Source organism: Oryctolagus cuniculus, chromosome 19, assembly GCF_051225735.1.
Source record: "Oryctolagus cuniculus isolate XC-2025 breed Fujian yellow rabbit chromosome 19, ASM5122573v1, whole genome shotgun sequence".
Classification (NCBI taxonomy): domain Eukaryota; kingdom Metazoa; phylum Chordata; class Mammalia; order Lagomorpha; family Leporidae; genus Oryctolagus; species Oryctolagus cuniculus.
In genome coordinates, this window is record NC_142885.1 from 7,061,927 (window position 1) to 7,082,295 (window position 20,369).

General features: G+C 49.3%; 1 protein-coding gene and 1 long non-coding RNA gene across 3 annotated transcripts in view; both read right to left on the reverse strand.

The window, feature by feature from the left end:
- RAC1 (Rac family small GTPase 1) overlaps window positions 1-19,386 on the reverse strand; it is a 29,040-nt gene extending 9,654 nt beyond the window's left edge. For both annotated transcript variants that reach the window (XM_051839076.3, XM_051839075.3), the window contains exons 1-3: window positions 19,141-19,386; window positions 8,560-8,631; window positions 4,945-5,062 (exon numbers count right to left, since the gene is read on the reverse strand). In XM_051839076.3, coding sequence (XP_051695036.1) covers window positions 4,945-5,062; window positions 8,560-8,631; window positions 19,141-19,175 — 225 coding nt within the window. In that variant the 5' untranslated portion in view covers window positions 19,176-19,386. The remainder of the gene's footprint in view (window positions 1-4,944; window positions 5,063-8,559; window positions 8,632-19,140) is intronic.
- LOC149120320 (uncharacterized) overlaps window positions 1-20,369 on the reverse strand; it is a 115,199-nt gene that overhangs the window by 83,963 nt on the left and 10,867 nt on the right. The gene's annotated exons all lie outside the window — the stretch shown is intronic.

Here is a 20,369-nt window from a genome sequence, read left to right on the forward strand (position 1 = left end):
AGGCTCCAGGAAGGAGACCCCGCAGGCGCCAGAGTGTCAGCACTGGGCCTGTCCCTCAGTTGCCGAGATAGTTCCTTGTCTCCAAGGGAGCCCGAGCAGGCGTGGCTCTGCCAGTGAGCCAGGTTACCCCACGCAGCTGCCTACGGGACTCGTCTGAGTTCCAGGAGGGCAAGAAGCGTGTCTCTGTCCCTACAGGGAGTGTTGACCAGGGAGCGTCCGAAGTTTAAAGAATAGCCCCGAATGGACACCTCCTCTGTGACCGCAGGCCTCGCACACTGCCGCGTCTGCACACGCAGTGGGACTCCCGCCAAGTCACCTCTGCCTTACCACGGGCGACTGCGAGGACAAGGCCTCGCCCTACCTGTGTCCTGACTCACAGCAGCGTGGCGCCTTTCTCAGAGGAGTACAGCCACACCCTGCTAGGTGTATTGGCAGTATGTTTCAAAATCACTGTAAAATCTTTTTTTTTTTTTTGGTAAAGATTTATTTATTTATTTGAAAGGTAAAGGCAGAGAGAGAGACACACAGAGACAGAGAGAGAGGTCTCCATCCACTGGTTCACTCCCCAGATGGCTGCAACGCCAGAGCTGCACCAATCTGAAGCCAGGAGTAATGGGTAGAGCCGCCACCTGTGGTGCCAGCATCCCATGTGGGCACCGGTTTGAGTCCCAGCTGCTCCACTTCCAATCCAGCCCCGTGCTAATGGACCTGGGAAAGTGGAAGATGGCCCAAGTGCTTGGGCCCCTGCACCCATGTGGAAGACCCAGAGAAAGCTCCTGGCTTCAGTCTGGCCCAGCCCTAGCTGTTGTGGCCGTTCGGGGAGTGAACCAGGGGATGGAAGAGATCTGTCTCTCTCCCTCCCTCTCTCTGCAACTCTGCCTTTCAAATAAATAAAATAAATCTTAAAAAAAAAAAAAAAAAAAAAGTTTAAAACGCAGGGCAGGTGTTGAGGGGGTGTGAGTGGGGGCCAGTGTGGTAATGGCATTGTGATTAATCTGGCACTTATGACACTGGTTCAAATCCCAGCTGCTCCACTTCCTTTTTTTCTCTTTTTAAAGATTTATTTATTTATTTGAAAAGCAGAGTTACAAACAGGCACAGGCGCACAGAGAGGTCTTCCATCTCATGGTTCACTCCCCAACTGGCTGCAACAGCTACAGCTGGGCCAGTCAGAAGCCAGGAGCTTCTTCCAGGTCTCCCATGCAGGTGCAGGGGCCCAAGCACTTGAGCCATCCATCGTCTACTGCTCTCCCAGGCCATAGCAGAGCTGGACTGGAAGTGGAGCAGCCAGGTCTCAAACCAGTGCCCATGTGGGATGCCAGCGCTGCAGGCAAAAGCTTTACCCGCTAAGCTACTCTCTCCACTTCCAATCCAGCTCCCTGCTAATGTGCCTAGGAAGCAGCAGGTAATGGTCCAAGTGCTTGTGCTCCTGCCACCCATGTGTGAGACCCAGATGGAGTTCTAGGCTCCTGTCTTTAGGCTGGTCCAACCCCAGCTGTTTTATCCACTTGGGGGATGAGCCAATGATGGAAGCCCTGTTACTCTTTCAAAGAAAAAAAAAAATCTCAAAACTGAGGGTTGGCACGAGGTGCAGTGGTTAATATGCAGCCTGAGATGTCCCCATCCTACTGGAATGCTGGGTTCAGGTGCCAGCTCTGCTTCCAATACCTTCCTACCAATTCACCCTGGGAGCCAGCAAATGGCTCAAGCTGCTGCTAACCACATGGAAGTTCCAGATGGAAGTCCAATCCTCTGGCTTCAGCCTGGTCTAGCCCCACCGTTCTGGGCATCTGAGTGAAGAAGCAGATAAAAGGTGTCTCTTTCTACGCCTTTCATATAAAAACAAATAAAAAAATCACCAAAGGCTACCCCGTCAGTCAAGGGTCACAGTCTGCCTCTCGCTATGGTGTCTCCCTAGTCTGACTGGAGCCCCTCCGGCCAGGTTCAGGGGCACAACCCAGAAACAAGGAGTGCCCTAGCCCGGCTGAGACACAGTGGGGGGGAGGAGGACTCCCGCAGCAGAGCACACGCGGGTGCCTGCATGTGCTTCCTCACGTGTGCGTGAACTCAGCCACTCCTGAGAGGGACAGGCCCACTCAGAAGTCAGGAGCGGTCCAGCCCACCCAGGGCCAAGTAGGGGACAAGACCTGAACCCAAGCACTGTGCTCTGCCACCTCTCTGCAGTATGTTTGCTTCAGCCTGTCAGTCATGTCCCAAACAAAGAACATGGAACAGGACAGGCAAACGCCACGCCTAACAAAGTGGCTTGCAACCCTGAGAGCTACTGTTTTGCCAACTACTATTCCATCAGCTTTAGTACATAAACCATTCAGTTGTCTGAAATAGAAGCAAAACTCATCTGAAAATGTTTTCTGACTGCATACCGTATATACTTTACAAAACTGAAACCTCATATTTACACTAAAGATTTAGGTATTTAAGCCACAGAAATTATGAATTTTATAAGAAAAGTACTAAGTTCATTAGATTACTTACTAACTTGTAATAAGTACACCTCAACTTTAATGAGATTTGATTCTGTTGTAAAAACTATCACAAAGCAAACCACCCTGAGACTAACTGCTGCTAAAAAGTGGTCTGTGGGGGCCAGCGCTGTGGCAGTTCCAGTCCCAGCTGCTCCACTTCTGATCCAGCTCCCTGCCAATGGCCTGGGAAAGCAGCGGAAGATGGCCCCTGTGCTTGGGCCCTGCATCCACAGGGGAGACCCAGGAGAAGCTCCTGGCTTTGGATGAGCCCAGCTCTGGTCACTGCAGCCATTTGGGGATTGAGATATCTCTCTCTCTCTCTCTCTCTCTCTCTCTCTCTCAAATTCTACCTTTCAAATAAATACATAAAGCTTAAAAAAAAATTGACTTGTGGGAGCCAGTGCTGTGGCACAGTGAATGAAGCCACCACCTGCAGTGCCAGCATCCCATATGGGCGCCAATTCAAGTCCCGGCTGCTTTACTTCCGATCCAGCTCCCTGCTCACGAGCCTGGGAAACCGGCAGAAAATGATCTAAGTGTTTGAGTACCTGCACCCGCCTGGGAGACCTGGAGGAAGCTCCTGGCTTCAGCCTGGCCCAGCCCTAACGATTGTGGACATTTGGGGAGTGAACCAAAAATGGAAGATCTCTCTCCCTCTGCCTCTCCTCTGTAACTCTTTCAGTAAAGTAAATAAATCTTAAAAACAAAACAAAACAAGAAAGGTTTGTGCAAATTGTGCATAATCAGTGAAGCCACTGCCTCTACACCAGCATCACATATGGGTGCTGGTTCAAGTCACAACTGCTCCACTTCCAATACAGCTCCTTGCTAATGAGCCAAGGAAAGCCAAAGAAAAGGGTCCAAGTACTTGGGCCCCTGTGCCCATGTGAGAGACCCAAATGAAGCTTCTGGTCTTGGCCTGGCACAGCCTCAGCTACTGAGGCCATTTGGGGAGTGATCCAGAGATGGACGATCATACTCCCTCCCTCTCTGTAACTCTATCACAAAAATAAAAATAAGAAAGTGACTTGTGAGGCGGGCATTGTGGCACAATGGGTAAACCACCACTTGGCACACGCACATCCCATATGGAAATGCGTGATTCGAGTCCTCGTTACTCTGCTTTCCATCCAGCTCCTTGCTAATGCACATGGGAAAGCAGCAGATGATGGTTCAAGTACTTACGTCCTTGCCACGGGGAGACCAGGATGGAGTTCTGGGCTCCTCTTTGGCCACACGTGGTCTAACCCAAGCTGTTGTGGGCATGTGATAAGCAAACCAGTAGATGCTAGATTTCTCTCTGCTCTTCCTTCCTGTCACTCTGCCTTTCAAATGAATAAATATAGACATCTTTAAAAAGATTTATTTATTTGAAAGGCAGAGTTACAAAGAGGAAGAGGCAGAGAGCTAGACTGGAAGTGGAGCAGCCAGGACTCAAACCGGCACCCATATGGAATGAATGCCGGCACTGGTAGGCAGTACAACGGCTTTACCTGCTACACCACAGTGCCAGCCCCAATATGCAAGTATTTTTTAAAGTGTTTTGTAAACACAAAACAGTACTGATTCCATAAGGTCGTCCTAAAATTAAATAAAAGAGGAGTAAGCATTTATAGATAGAGGTTAAGATGCCTTATCCCACACGTCCAGCACCATGATGCAGTAAGTAAAGCCAGCATCCCACATGGGCACCACTTTGGGTCCTGGCTGCTCCTCTTCCAATTCAGCTCCCTGCTAATGTGCCTAGGAAAGCAGTGGAAGATGGCATAAATCCTTGGGCTCCGTACCCACGTGGGAGACCCGGAAAAAGCTCCTGGCTTCAGATCAGCCCAGCTTTGTCAAGTTGCGGCCCTTTGGGGAGTGAACCAGCAGATGGAAGACCTCTCTGTCTCTACCTCTATCTCTAACTCTGCCTTTCAAATCAATCAATCAATCAATCAAAAAAAGAAAAAAAAGACGCCATACCCTGCACTGGAGTTCCCAGGATCCAGTCCCAGTTCTGGTTCTGACTCCAGCTCCCTTGCTAGCGTGCACCCTTGGAACAGCAGGTGACAGCTCAAGTACCTGGGCGGTCACCACTCGCGTGGGACACCCCCACCGAGTTCATGCCTACTGGCTCCGGCCTGGCCCAGCTGTTGCAGACATTTGGGGAGTGAACCAGCACACGGAATATTTCTTGTCTGTCTTCCAAGGCAAATGAAAATAAACTAATGGATTAACAATAACAAAGCATACAAGAATGTAAAGTGCACAGTGCTGAAATAGCTGGCAATGCCCAGGCAGCAAAAACCAAGCTCCCAACTAGGAAAGCATTTACTACTGGGCTAACGTTACCTTTCCTGTTAGCCACTATGTCGAAGTCATGGCAACAGAAGCACGTCTGTAGGTGATATGCATTAATTCAATATTCAGGGACATAAACTCTAAAAGACAGTTAAAAACCAGCTGCGATCCTTACTGTTTGTGGGTAGGACAGGGGCCGTAACCTGTCATAATCTTCTTGTCCGGCTGTATCCCATAAGCCCAGATTCACTGGTTTTCCATCTACCATAACATTGGCAGAATAGTTGTCAAAGCTGTAGAATGGAATAAACATGGTCAGTCACAGAACCGGGACCCAGGTCACCGTCCCAGCCACACCCCAGAGGGGTACGAGGAGGCTGGGAACGGCTGACGCTCAGTCATAAAGAAACAAATGAAGACGGGCAGGCCTTTCTCCCAGGGGTTAGCACACCGCCTAGCAGGTCCGTGGACAGCCGGAAGCGCCTGGCTTTGAGAGCAGCTCTGCTTCCTGATTCCAGCTTCCTAACGCAGACCCTGGGAGGCAGTGGAGATCATTCAAGTAACTGCATTTCTGCCACCCACGTGGAAGAGCTGGACTGAGTTCCAGCTCCCAGCTTCAGCTCAGCACAGACCAGAGGATGGGAGCTCTCTCAAACAAACACGATTAAGGCAAAACCCACATGAGGAGACATCAGCCTCTGAGCCCGGTGGAGGAGCGGGCACGCAGCCTAGCAGTTAAGACGCCTGCATCCCCTGTGCTCCGGCTCCTGACTGCAGCTTCCTGATCCTGCAGACAGGAGGCAGCAGGGACGGCTCAGGTGACTGGGTCCCTGCCAACCCCAGGGAGACACCTGGATGGAGTTCCTGGCTCCCAACCTCAACCTAGCCCAGCACAGACAGATCAGGCATTTGGGGAGTGAGCCAGCAGATGGAAGACCTCTCTCGTCTGTTTCTGGCTTTCAAATACATGAAAATTTTAAAAAGAAAAAAGAAAATGTATGATGAATGTGGTAATTCTGCTGCTAGGAAAAAGAGTTACTCCATAAATGGTAACTGTCACACTCCCCAACCCCCACTGTAGAAAAAGGATCAGAGGCTTGCCTCACAGGATACCAAAAACAGCTTCTAAATGAATTAAAGATAAATTCTTTAGCCACAAAAATATGAAATAAATAAATAAATAACAGAGGCTACTTTTGGATCATTTAAAGAGGAACGGCCTTCCTAAGTATCACATAAAATTCTATGGGGTAGACAAGTGGCTCTGTTTACATAAGAATATTAAACTTCTGTATGGCAGAAGACAACACAGCAAGTCCAAAGACAAGAGATAAAGGGGATTAATATTTTTTATTTACATAGAAACTCCTTCAGTAAGAAAAAAATTTCACTAGAAAATTAAGCAAAGAATTTCAACAAGCTATTCCAAAAAGAAACAAATGAACAGTAAATGTTCAACAGATAATAATCTTCGGGACCAGCACTGTGGCATAGCAGGTAAAGCTGTCACCTGCAGTGCCGGCATCCCACATGGGCATCAGTTTGAGTCCTGGTTGCTCCACTTCTGATCCAGCTCTCTGCTCTGGCCTGGGAAAGCAGTAGAGGATGGCCCAAGTCCTTGGGCCCCTGCACACATGTGGGAGACCTGAAGAGGCTCCAGGCTCCTGGCTTTGGATTGGCCCAGCTCCAGCTGTTGCGGCCATTTGGGGAATGAACCAGTGGATGGAAGACCTCTCTCGCTCTCTGTGTCTGTAACTCTTTCAAATAAATAAATAAAACTAAAACCAACAACAACAACAACTAAAGAGCGTCTTCTTTCAAAAACAAAAACAAAAAAAAGATTCTAACCTTCCTAATGACCAGAAGTGTCAATAACCTCTTTCAACCAACATTGGTCACACAGAGCTCTGAGGCTTGGCTACATAGGGCTCCCTGGTAACCCATCATCAGAAACACACTTTCTCACCTCCACCCAAAGTTGCTGTCCGAAAGGATTAAGCAACACAATGGCCAACTCCATCCTACACACCCAGGTTTCAATTCCACAGCTCCGTAACTGCACAGTGACCTGTAACCCACTAACAGCCAATTCAAACCTAATGGTCTGGGGGCAGGTGCTGTAGTGTGGAGTTAACCTGCCACTTGGAGACCTGCAACCCTTATCAGAGTGCTAGTGAGTCCCTAACCTCCACTTCCAATCCAGCGCTTTGCTAATGTGCCTGAGAAGTAGTGGATGATGGCTTACATACTTGTGTTCTTGCCACCACTGTGGGCGACTCAGATGGAGTTTCTGACCAGCCAGCCCAGCCCCAGCGGTTATGGCCATTTGGGGAGTAAACCTGCAGACTGGGGATTTGTTACTCTGCTTTTCAAATAATTAAAAGAAAAAAAAATCTAAATGGCCCAAGGGTGAGCATGTGGCACCATAGTTAAGACACCACTTCAGACACCCGCATCCCATATCAGAGTGGCTAGGTTCAGGTCCCGGCTCTGATTCTGATTCCAGCTTTCCACTAATGTGCACCGTGGGAGGTAGTAGATGGCGGCCCAATTCCTTGGGTCCCTGCCACCCATGTGGGAGACCTGCATAGAGTTCTGTGTCCCTTGCTTCAGCCTGGTGCAGTCCAGGCTGTTGTGTGCATTTGGGGTGTTAATCAGTGATGAAAGAGCTATCTTTCGCCGGCGCCGCGGCTCACTAGGCTAATCCTAGTGGAGGATGGCCCAAGTGCTTTGGCCTTACACGCCATGGGAGACCAGGAGAAGTACCTGGCTCCTGCCTTCAGATCAGTGCGGTGCGCCGGCAGCAGCGCGCCAGCCGCGGCGGCCATTGGAGGGTGAACCAACGGCAAAAGGAAGACCTTTCTCTCTGTCTCTCTCTCTCACTGTCCACTCTGTCAAAAAAAAAAAGAAGGAGAAAGAAAGAGAGAGAGAGAGAGAGAGAGAGAGAGAGAGAGAGAGAGAAAGAAAGAAAGAAAGAAAGAAAGAAAGAAAGAAAGAAAGAAAGAAAGAAAGAAAGAAAGAAAGAAAGAAAGAGAGAGCTATCTTTCAAATAGAGTTTAGGGGCCGGCACCGTGGCTCACTTGCTTAATCCTCTGCCTGCGGTGCTGGCATCCCATATAGGCGCCGGGTTCTAGTCCCGGTTGTTCTTCTTTCCAGTCCAGCTCTCTGCTGTGGCCCGGGAAGGCAGTGGAGGATGGCCCAGGTGCTTGGGCTCCTGTACCCTCATGGGATACTGGGAAGAAGCACCTGGCTCCTGGCTTTGGATCGGCGCAGCGCCAGCTGTAGCATCCATTTGGGGGGTGAACCAAAGGAAGGAAGACCTTTCTCTCTGTCTCTACCTCTCACTATCTGTCAAAAAAAAATTTCAAATAAATAGAGTTTAAAAAATAAAAAATAAAAACCAACGGTCTAAGAGTTCCTGTTCCAGTTCCCAGAGAGCCAGACAAGAGCCATTTCTGACCAAACTTTTGCTCAGGACCCCAAGCCTGGCTCTGGCTGCCTTTACATTACTGTCTCTCATCCTCCCTGTTTGCCTAACTTCCTTTTGCTTCCTAAGTGTCTGCAAATCAACTAGGAAAACCGTGTGTGTTCTGTCATATCAGAAGTCAGCATCAGACTCAGATCTTTAAAAACCCAAATGCCTTATAGTTAAGAGTTCAGTAAATGAGAGGAAAATAAATGTTATCTGTTCATATAAGGATTAGGAATAGCCTTCTAGCAAAACAAATGGTAAAGGAATCAGAAATCACATCACAGACAAGCGGATTCCCAATGGACCGCAGATACTTACACAGTGGGGATGTACTCTCCAGGGAACGCATTGGTCGTGTAGCTGATCAGCAGGCAAGTCTTACCCACAGCTCTGAAGGGGAGAGGAGAGGCTGCTTAGTCACATGCATGGACTCCTAGCTTGTTACTCTGTTAAAATAACTTCTAGGAAAACCAAAGATACACCACACACTCAGCAATGAAGAAAACAATGGTTGTTATTATAACCTTTAATACCACATACATTTTTACCTTGAAAGTTAAGCTAGAATTTCTCAGAAAGGTACAATCAGGAGCCATGGTATTAGCACTAACATCAGGAAACGGTTGTTAAGGGATGACGGGCCCATATCCCACATGGGTGCACCTGAGTCTGCGTGGTGGCTCTGGCTCCTGACTCCAGGTTCTCCCTAAGGAGCATCTTCAGAGAAGGCTCAAGTGGCTGGGTCCCTGCCACCCATGTGGGAGACCTGGGTTGAGTTCCTGGCTCCCTTCTGGGCATTAGGAGAGTAAATCAGCAACTGGGAGCTCAGTTTCTCAAAAACAACAACAACAACAACAACTAAATAGGAGCCAGTGTTCTGGTGCAGTAAGTTAAACCGCAGCCTGCAATGTTGGCATCCCACATGGGCTCCAGTTTGAGTCCCGCCTGCTCCACTTCCAATCCAGCTCCCTGCTGATGTGCCTGGGAAAGCAGTGGAAGAAGGCCCAAGTGCTTGGGCCCCTGCATCCGCGTGGAGACTTGGATGAAGCTCCCGGCTACGGCGTGACCCAACCTATCACTGCAGCCATTTGGGGAGTGAACCAGCGGCTGGAAGATCTCTCGCCTTCCCTCCCTCTCTCTCTGTAAGTCTTTCAAATAAATAAATAAATCTCTTTTAAAAACTAAGTAATTGAAAAGTACAAGTTTCTTTCAAGAACACTTCAGAACTTAAGAAGTCTGTTCTATAAACATATTTAGAAACCTTTCATGCAAGAGTCTTAATTTCTATCCTCAGAACTCTCCAGTAATTACTAATATGCACACAGCCTCCTCTGCAACTCAGACTTTGTTACTTCTGCTAAGTGGCACAGCTCCAACTGCCACCACTTTCCCCAGACTTCTCTGGCACTCAGCATGCCTGTGTTCTCAGTGGACGGCTTAGTCAATTCACCACCACACAGAACTGTTCCCACATTCACTCACCACCTCCCAAAGCCCAGCCCTCACATGACCATAAGCTGCACGAACAGAAACTTAAGAGAACCCTGCTGAAGCACTCGGGACAGGGGCAGCACCTGCACAACTTGTGGAAACCGGCACGCCATCAGGCACAAGTTACAGAGGTAGCACAAATTCTCCCCAATGCATGACATTTTTCAAGAGAAAACCACCTAAAAATTAAGACTGCCATTACTCCTCCTCCCTCCCCAGAATCCTCCAAATTTACAATTTCAACCTCAGGGAGCCTGGGCTCATCTCCCTGCTAGCCTGTGTTGGTTTATCAAGGTAAGGAAGATACCCTGTATTCTAATTTGTAAGATTTTGTTGTTCAATCTCAACTATTGTAAACTAGGACTCACCACAGAGAAGGTAAGTGTTTTTCTATTTATTTTCCCCACATTCTCAGAGGAAGGCAAAAACCTCAACAAGGGCAGATACAGACCCACCCAGTCCTGCCAGCACTTGTTTCACTCGGAACATTATTAAGGGCTTAACAAAAGTTGGAACTCCCCACCCCGAAGACCTCATAGAGTCAAACATTACATCACCAGGAGGTAACCTCCAGCCTCGAAAGGCTTTCTCAACAGAAATGACTCACTGGGCACACATCTGCTAAAAGCTCATAATGTCAAAGGCAACCTGTATGAGCAAGAGCCTCCGATACGCAATCGAAGCCTGGCTGTGAGACCCAGCGCCGACTCTCACTGCTGGCTGTAGGTCTGGGCAGGTTTCACCCACCTATGCCTAAGTTCTGAACCCCTAAAATGGATGCAGAAACTTCCAACTCCCTCATCCAACTATCTGAGCTTCAATTTAATTTTGATTTGTATCAACTCATCAGGCCCAGTGCCACACTTAGGTGCAGTAAACAAGATCTCAAAGAGTGTTTGCAGTTGTTAAAAAACACGGAATGCAGTAACAACATAAAATTACAGTGCGAGAAGTGTGACCGAAGATGCCCTGGAAACGCACATGAGATTTAACCTAGCCTCAGGGGCCTCCAGAGAAGGCTGCAAGGTACATCAAAGGGAGTGAGGCTGCGGTCGGTAGACAGACTCCAAGGAAGCCCAGGGTGAGGGAGGAACTCGGGAGGAAGGGGGCAGTGGCAGAGGATGCGGGGGGCCCAAGGAGCATCAGATCTGAGCAGCAGTCTGACTTCAGTGTGGAGAGGACCGAGACAGCTGGGACAGGAGGCGGCAAAATGAGAAAGCCACTGCTGTGGCCCAAGAACCCGCAGCATGGGCAGGGCGGTGGGGGGCAGATCCGGGCCATCTCGGGAGCTACTCGGACGTGAGCACGGCAAGCCGGCACTGGCCGTGCGGTGGATGTGGCAGCTGAGGGAGAATGGCCTGCAAAGCCGAGGGAAGTGACTCTTCTTCAAAATGGGCAGAGAAAGGCGAACAAAGATAAGAAGCTCAAAGGTTTTCACTGTTACGATACAATGTTTTTGGCATTGCCTTTAAAATCCTGTTCTTGGGCTGCGTTGCGGTGTAGAGGGTGAAGCCGCTGCCAGAGACGCTGGCATCCCATACGGGCGCAGGTTAGAGACCAGGATGAAGCTCCTGGCTGTGAGCTGGCCAGTGTGGCCATCTGGGGAGTGAACCAGCAGATGGAAGATCTGTCTCTCCCTACCTCTGTAATTGCCTTACAAATAAATAAACCTTTAAAAAAATAAATAAAATCCTGTTCTCTCTTCTATATAAATGAGGAACAAAGCCATTACTATGAGTAACTGTGTCTAAAATGTTCTAGAATTTCCCTTCCTGAACTGTTTCTTCAGATGGGACATCATCTTTTGAAAAGCGTACCTGTGATGGAATTGAAGGTACTGGCATAAACTGACATTGGCGAAAATTTTATTATTCACCATCATTTGCTACAAATCTGCTTGCTATTAAAAACAAGATTACTGACACAAGTTTGACTTTTACTAAATTTTTAAAAAATATGTAACAGGGGCTGGTGCTGTGGCATATTAGGGTAAGTTTCCACCTCCAGTGCCAGCATCCCATATGGATGCCGGTTTGTGTCCCAGCTGCTCCACTTCTGATCCAGCTCCCTGCTACAGCCTGGGAAAGCAGTGGAAGATGGCCCAAGTGCTTGGGTTCTTTCACTCACATGAGAGACCCAGAAGAGGCTCCTGGCTCCACATCAACCCAGCTCCAGCCTCTGCAGCCATTGGAGAGTGAAACAGCAGATGGAAGACCTGTCTATCTCTTCCTCTGTCTGTAACTATACCTCTCAAACAAAGTTTAAAAACTTAAAAAAAAAAAAAAAAGTGTAAGAAAAAGATGATCTTGCTCTCAGCAATCTCGTCCTCTTGCTGTAAACATATTGCACCAATTAACTCCAGAGCCCAAGCTAAGAGCCAGTCAAGGCGAAGTTAGCAGCCTCTCTACACAGGAAGCAATAGCTGTATTGGATCATGTTTTGATGGGACACTGCTATGGAAATTTCTGGAAGTTATTATTTGCTTTGGAATTCTCAATTTTATGTATTTAACTGCTCAATCCAACCTCTTTTTAATCTGTGAAAGATGCCGTGGGGCCATGGCTGTGACGTAGCAGATAAGGCCGCTCGCTGCCTGTAGTGCCGGCATCCCATATGGGCGCCAGCTCAAGTCCTGGTTGCTCCACTTCCAATCCAGCTCTCTGCTGTGGCCTGGGAAAGCAGTAGAAGATGGCCCAAGTGCTTGGGCCCCTGCACCTGCGGGAGACCCAGAAGAAGCTCCTGGCTTTGGATCAGCTTAGCTTCAGCTGTTGAGGCCAACTAGGGAATGAACCAGTGGATGGAAGACCTCGCTCTCTCTCGCTCTGCCTCTCCTCCTCTCTAATTCTTTCAAGTAAGTAAATAAAAACTTAAAAAAAGCAAAGAAAGATGTCCTAACTCCAGAAAAGGAACAAGTCTACTGGAAGAAAAGTTCACATCAGTTTTCTGCTGGCTTTCCCCTAGTTCGTGACAGCAGGTTTTTTTTTTTTTTTTTTTTTGCTTTTTTTTTTCCTTAAACTTATCTTGTGCCTCCATGTTCTATTCTGTGAAAACAACCAGCGTTAAAACCAGTAACTTATGTTTCCTTTCACGTTATTTTTTCATTAAGAACCTTTTGGGGCTGGCACTGTGGCACAGTAGGCTAAAACTTCACTTGCAGCACCAGCATCCGATATGGGCACCAGTTCATGTCCCGGCTGCTCCTGTTCCAATCCAGCTCTGCTGTGGCCTGGGAAAGCAGTACAAGATGGCCCAAGCACTCGGGTCCCTGCACCCACGTGGGAGACCGGGAGGAAACTCCTGGCTTCAGATTAGTGCAGCTCCAGCTGTTGCCGCCATCTAAGGAGTGAACCAGCAGATGGAAGACCTTTCTCTGTCTCTCCCTCTCTCTGTAACTCTACCTCTCAAATAAGTAAAATCTTCCTAAAAAATTTTTTTTCCAAACTTTACTATTACTTCCAGAATCTATAAACCAAAACTTAAAAGCACACACAAGCGTGGGCATTTAGCACAGTGGTTAGGACACTGCTTGGGACGCCCGCATCTCCTATCAGAGTACCTAACTTGAATCCCAGCTCCTCTCCCAATTGCAGCTTCCATGGGAGACAAGGTTATGGCTCAAGTGTCTGGTCCATTCCCACCCACACAGCCGACCTAGACTGAGCTCCAGGCTCTGGATGCTGCAGGCATCTGGCAAGTGAAGTCCGTGAAGAAGAGATCTCTCTGTCTTCCTTTCAAATAAAGAAAATTTTAAAAATACGTAAGATCAGGGTTGGTGTTGTGGAACAGCGGGTTAAGCCACCTCTTCGGATGCCCTCGTGCCATATCAAAGTGCTGGTTCAAGAACTGGCTCCTCCATTTTTTTTTTCCATTTTCCAGATGGAAGATTTTAATGTGGGGATACCAGGGGACACTGTTCACTGCCAAAGGTGGAGGCAGAGGCCCAGATGTCTGGTTCTCCAAGTATTTATTATCAATAGTGACATATTAATCATAAAAAATGTGCAGTTCTGTGAAAACAGGGTTTTAGCTCCTCCATTTCTGATCTGCTTCTTGCTAATGTGCCTGAGAAAGCAGTGGGTGGTGGCCCAAGAACTTGGGTCCTGTCACCCAAGTGGATACCCAGATGGATTTCCTGGCCCAGCCCCAGATGTTGTGGGCACTTGGGGAGTGAACCAGTGGATGGGAGGTCCTTGTTTCTTCCTATCATTCTGCCTTTCAAATAAATAAATCTTAAAATGAAATCAGAAAATCTAAAAATCAGAATTTCCTGCACTGCCTTTTTAAAAAAAGATAAACTGATCTCAGGATATAAAAAAACCAGACTCAGTCCTAACAACCATTATAAACCAAAATATAGAGCATAGAGTATTCCATGAAACACACACTCATGTTCATCGAATAAATCAAAAACCTTCAATGATGGTCTTCAAATTTACACCAAGAAACAAGGTACGGGATTTTCTAAGAACAGGTCATAGGAGCCAGCACTGTACACACTAAGCTGCCACCTGCAAAGCCAAGGGCATTCCAGACTGCAGCAGTTCAAGCCCCAGCTGTTCTAATTCAGATCCAGCAGCCAGCTACGTGCCTGGGAAGGCAGTGAAGGATGGCCCACGTAGTTGGGCCCCTGCCACCCACATGTGAGTCTGGATGAAGTTCTTGGCTCTTGGTTTTGGCCTGGATCAGACCCAGCCAGTGAAGCCCTTTGGGGAATGAACCAGAGGATGGAAGATTCTCTCTCTCTGTCTTTCGAATACAATAAATATATCTTTAAAAAAAAAAAAAAGGACTGATCACTGAAGCACACTTATAATATACGTTCAAAAAAGCACATCAAATTAAAAGAATAGTAATACAAAAACACGAAATGAAATTCTGATGTGTGACTAACAAAGGACATCACAGCCAATGTATAACTATTATCACCATCAGAGACTTCAAAAATTTAAGATTCGGCAGTTTCTCTAACACTCACAGCTGAAGGTGCTACCTGTAACAGAGCTGGAGTCTGAAGCAGGCTTTATCCTAGACCACCCTTTCTCAACGTTCAAGTCTTACCCCAGTGTGGGTGGCGCTGAAGGTCAGCTGCAGGTACAAGGCTCAAAAACAAGAATTTGGGGTGGGAGTGCCCCACCTCTGAGTACTGGCTCTGGTTCCTGGCTCTAGCTGGCTGCTACTTCAGACCCTGGGATGCCACAGTGATAGGTCAGGTATCTGGGTTCCTGCTACCCAACTCAAAGACCTGGACTGAGTTTCTGGATCCCAGTGCAGCCGCTGTAGGTGCCAGGGGAGTGAACCAGCAAATGGGTGCCTCTCCACCTTTCAAAAAGTTTAAAAAAAAAGAAACACAAAACAACACATGTATCTAACTGCAAACCACCCCATTCTCCATCAAAATCAGCAGTTCAATTAAATCCTCTGATAATGGGAGACATGTTATGAAGCAAACAGACCAAAATGCAGATCACAGAACCGTGGAGGTGGGTATATGGGTGCTGACCGTACGATTCTCACCAATACTGAAACTGAATGTCTCATATTAAGAGATACTGGGGGCCGGCACCGCAGCTCACTAGGCTAATCCTCCGCCTTGTGGAGCCGGCACACCGGGTTCTAGTCCCGGTCGGGGCGCCAGATTCTGTCCTGGTTGCCCCTGTGGCCAGCGAGTGCAGTGGAGGATGGCCCAAGTGCTTGGGCCCTGCACCCCGTGGGAGACCAGGAGAAGCACCTGGCTCCTGCCATCGGATCAGCGCGGTGCGCCAGCCGCAGCGCGGCGGCCATTGGAGGATGAACCAACGGCAAAGGAAGACCTTTCTCTCTGTCTGTCTCTCTCACTGTCCACTCTGCCTGTCAAAAAAAAAAAAAAAAAAAAAAAAGAGAGAGAGAGAGATGCTGGAAGAAAAATACTCCTTCTGACAAGATGGAACCGCCTTGGTAGGGTGCTTCCTGATAAAACATCTTCCCAGGAAGCCTACAATTATAATCTAGAAGTGAAAAAGCAGAAAGCACAAAGCCATCAGATGACTAGTGCCAACAAAAAACAAAACCACAATCTTCATAAAGGTGGATTTAAGGCTTCTACAAACGGTTTCCTGCTCCACTTAACTCAAATCCAAGCTTCTGAACCCCTATCATTTGGCCGGGGGGAGGTATATGTATACTTTTAGCAACCAAGATCAGAGTCATGAGCCCAACCTAAACTTGGAAGCCGGGGCAGAATGCAAATACCTTTATCACAAGCCAAAACTACAATCTGAAGCCCCATGCCTCAAGAGGAACACAAAGAATTCACGATGAGCTTATGCAAACTCATGGACCACGTCACCACCGTTCAATGGAGGTAAATACTGTAGCTTCCTGTGAGAGTGGCATCAAGGAAGGCACTCACCACACACAACTAAAAATAACTCAAGGGCAGCAACGTCGGAGTGGACCTGGGACCGAGAGGGCCACAGGCCAATCTGAACACCCCTGGGATAAGCAAAATGAGGGCCTTCAAGGCTTTCACTCCCAGCCTTCAAGTCAACCTAAGCCAGACGCTACTCAAAGTCATTACTGATACTCATTTTATACCCATTGCCAATTATACTGCTATATCGGGAGTAGTCCACTAGAAGAACACAGGTGGGCCCGGCGCTGTGGCACAGTGGGTTACAGCCCCGGCCTGCACACTGGAGTCCCATATTGGGATGCTGACTGTTCGACTGAGTCCCAGCTGCTCCGCTTCTGATCCAGCTCCCTGCTGATGCACCTGGGAGAGCAGCAGCAGATGGCCCAAGTGCTTGGGCCCCTGCATCCACGTGGGAGTCCTGGAAGAAACTCCTGGCTCCAGCTGTTGTGGCCATTTGGGCAGTGAACCAGAGGATGGAAGACCTCTCTCTCTCTGTCTACCTCTTTCTGGAACTCTTTCAAATAAATAAAATTAAATTAAAAAAAAAAACAGCCAGCTGATCCCAGTTATAAAATGGTTAAAACTCAGCTTGCTTCCAATTTGTGGTATCTCCACCTTTTGCCTTCACTGTTTAAACACCTTTAACTGAAACTCGGGGCCATATTTACAGCTTTAACAATCTGATAAAACAACATTCCAGCAGTATCATCAGGAATATAGCTTACCAGTCGAAAGCAGAAATATATTCTTGGTACGGAAAATTTGGGATTTGGATTTTTACTTAAGAAATGTTTGCTACGTATGACCCCTGAGAGTAACAGTGTAACTTTTTTTTTTTGGCAAAAGTTCACTTTACTCCAATACTACTTAAGACAGTCAAGAGTCAACATAAATGTCAAACCCTCATTAAAATACCGTGGGGACAAGCCTTTGCGACACTGTCACCCCACAGCGCGGTGCCGGGCTTCGATTCCTTGCTGCAGGCCCCAATTCCAGCTTCCTGCTAGTGTGAACCCCGGGAGTGGTGGTGACGGCTCATGTAGTTGGGTCCCTCCTGTCCATGAGCAAGACCTAGAATGGGTTCTCAGATGCTGGTTACAGGTATGTGGGGGGTGAGCTGGTGGGTAGGAGCTTCTTCTCTCTCAAGTAAATTTTAAAAATTAAATTAGAAAGCAGACGGGAAATTCCAGGGCGGGAACAGTGTTTTGAATACTCATACTCCCTCACAGAGCCTCACACAGTGCTGGTCCTGGCCACTTCCAGGCAATCAGTAGAGGCCTGGCCCCTGGGAGGGGCTTGCCAGCCAGCCCCCTGCATGATTTCACTGAACTTCCCAAGGAGGAACCTCTCTGGGGGAGGGGAGGAGTGATGTGCTCCCAGACACCTCCCAACTAAGTGGTGAGATGTGGGCAGGCCAGACACACACAGCAGGCATTCAACAAGTATTCACTGGATGGAACAGCAGTACCAGCAGGAGAGGGCTGGGAGCTCTTCGCCTCAAACACCCTGGGTCCCTGCTTTAGAAACCTTCAAGTCAGAATACTACATTCCATCCCTCGGTACTGAATTACCACAACTTCACTTAGAAAGAGAGCTAAGCATATCCTAAGCATAATTGATGGAGCATTTATAACTTTTAAGGGAAATCCAGGTCATTTTAAACGTTCCTAAGAAAAAGTGACGTTTTGTTGATGCCTGACACAAAAGCATGGAAGAATTCACTTAAAATAATCCGCTGACTTCATTTTCAATCCCACTTCACGAATGCTTTTCCCCAAGTGCCAAAGTAAGGTTTTCTTTTAAAAAGGTAACGTAGCATACACATTCCTAAATAAATGAAATTTAAACATTTTTATTTGAATACGTAGAACTATACAGGGTTCACCTTTCCCACGTGTGACACGAATCCAACAGACATGCATCTCCCCAGAAAAACCAGTGTCCTAACTGTCCTCCTTGCATCCGAAATGCAGAAACAATCTCAAACGTCTCCCATCAGTTCTCTAAGCTAAGAGATCACACATTCACTAAGAGGCATTAAAAAAAAAAAAAAAAAAAAAAAAGATGAAAGTCGGAAGGCCACTTTTGGGATATGAACCAGAGGTGTCCAGCGCACTCTTCCTCCGACTCTGGACTTGGACCAGTTGCATTCAGAGCTGGGTGAAACTGGTAGTAATTCTTCGAGAGTCCCTGTCCCACACTAAGCTACACAAGCAATGCTGAGACGCGCGATTTTGCTCGGATCACACTGGGATTCTTGTTTCTAAGGGAGGGAAAAACACACACACACACACACACACACACAACTGCATAAGACCGGTCTTGTCCTCCTCTGGGGCCTGTAACCCCCACGGGCGGTCCTGGAAAGAACTCCATCCATCCCTGCCGCGCTCAGCCAAGGCCTCGGTTTTTTTATTTTTATTTTTATTTATTTTTTTAAATAACGACCACATTCCAGGAGGTCAGCTTCCGTCACACCTGGCCCCTGACAGCATCTTCCAAACTTTCTCCACGCCAAGGGCGCCACCGACCATGTCGAAGAACCCCACAAGTGGCCAAGTTACAAGTGGCAGCGACGCGGCCGCACGCTGGGCTTCCGGTCACTCAGACCACTGGACCTCCGCCGCCCGCCCCGGCTCCCCGGGCTGGAGGGGTGGGGGTGGGGGGCGACCAGGAGGTTTAGGGTAAATGCCAGGGAAGGGCCCCTTCTCGCCAAAATAAAATAAAATAAAATAAAATGATTTGCACAGGCGCCCGAGAGCCGTGCCAAGCCGGGCAGGGTGGCGGGCGGCGTCCGGCCGCCCCGCGGGCCCGGGAAGGCGGCGAGAGGGCGGAGTCCACTCTTGCCCGCGGCCGGCCAGCGGCAGGGCCCTCCCCCCACCAGGACGCCGCAACCCGGCCCGGGACGACGGCGGGTGAGGGGCGCCCGCCCGAGCCCCGCGCAGAGGCCGCGCGGCGCCCACGCGACCCTCGGCGAGCCCCCGCCGGCCCCCCAGAGCCCCCGGCCGCGCACTCACCCGTCTCCCACCACCACACACTTGATGGCCTGCATCTGGGCCGCTCGCTGGGCCGCGGCGGCGGCGGCGGCCGGGCGCTGAGGCGGGAAGCGGCGGGCGGACGGGCGCGCGGCGACGGGCGGGCGAGCGCGCGGCGACGGGCGGCGGGGCGCGGGATGCCGGAGCCACTGTCCACGCCGCCTCGCCCTCCGCGGACTGGAGGCACAAGCCCGGCAGCAGCCACCACCCAAAACGGAGGAAAACTGCAGAGAAACAGGAAATGGCCGCTCCACTCACATCCGGCCGCCCCTCCCCCGCGCCGGCGCCGCCGCTCCCAGGCTCCGGGAGGGGCCGCTCCCGCCCGAGCGGCTCCCGGGGTTCCTCGGGGCTTCGGGAGCGCTCGGGAACGCTCGGGAGCGCTCGGGAGCGCTCGGCTCCGGCCGCGGGGGCGGGGCGGCCGCCATCTTTCCCGCGGGCTGGGCGCGGCCGGGTTTGGACTGGGAGGGGAGGCGGGGGTTCCAGGAACCGCGCTGACGTCACCGACTCCCGGCCCGGCCGTCCGAAGGGCGTGGGTTGTTCCCCCACCTCTTTATTGTCCTGTGTGTATGGTCACTGTCACTTAGGCGATGACATAAGGGCCTTCTAGAAATTTCCGAAGCTGAAGCTATATAAAGAAGGAAAAAAAAAGAAACCATACCATTATTGGGCCATAATCAGTATTCATTCCATCATATTTCTTTTTTTTTTTTTTTTTAAGATTTATTTATTTGAAAGAGTTACAGAGAGAAGATGGAGAGAGAGAGAGAGGTTTTCCACCCGATGGTTCTCTCCCAATTGGCCGCAATGGCCAGAGCTGGGCTGATCCAAAGCCAGGAGCTTCTTCCAGGTCCCCATGCAGGTGCAGGGGCCCAAGGACTTGGACCACCTTCCACTGCTTTCCCGGGCCACAGCAGAGAGCCACATCGGAAGTGGAGCAGCCGGGTCTCGAACCGGCGCCCATATGGCGCTTCAGACCTGGGCTTTAACCCACTGCACCACAGTGCCAGCCCCTCTCCATATTTCTTTTTTATTTTATTTATTTATTTATTTATTTATTTATTTATTTTTGACAGGCAGAGTGGACAGTGAGAGAGAGAGAGACAGAGAGAAAGGTCTTCCTTTGCCGTTGGTTCACCCTCCAATGGCCGCCGCGGCCGGCGCTCTGTGGCAGGCGCATCGCGCTGATCCGAATGCAGGAGCCAGGTGCTTCT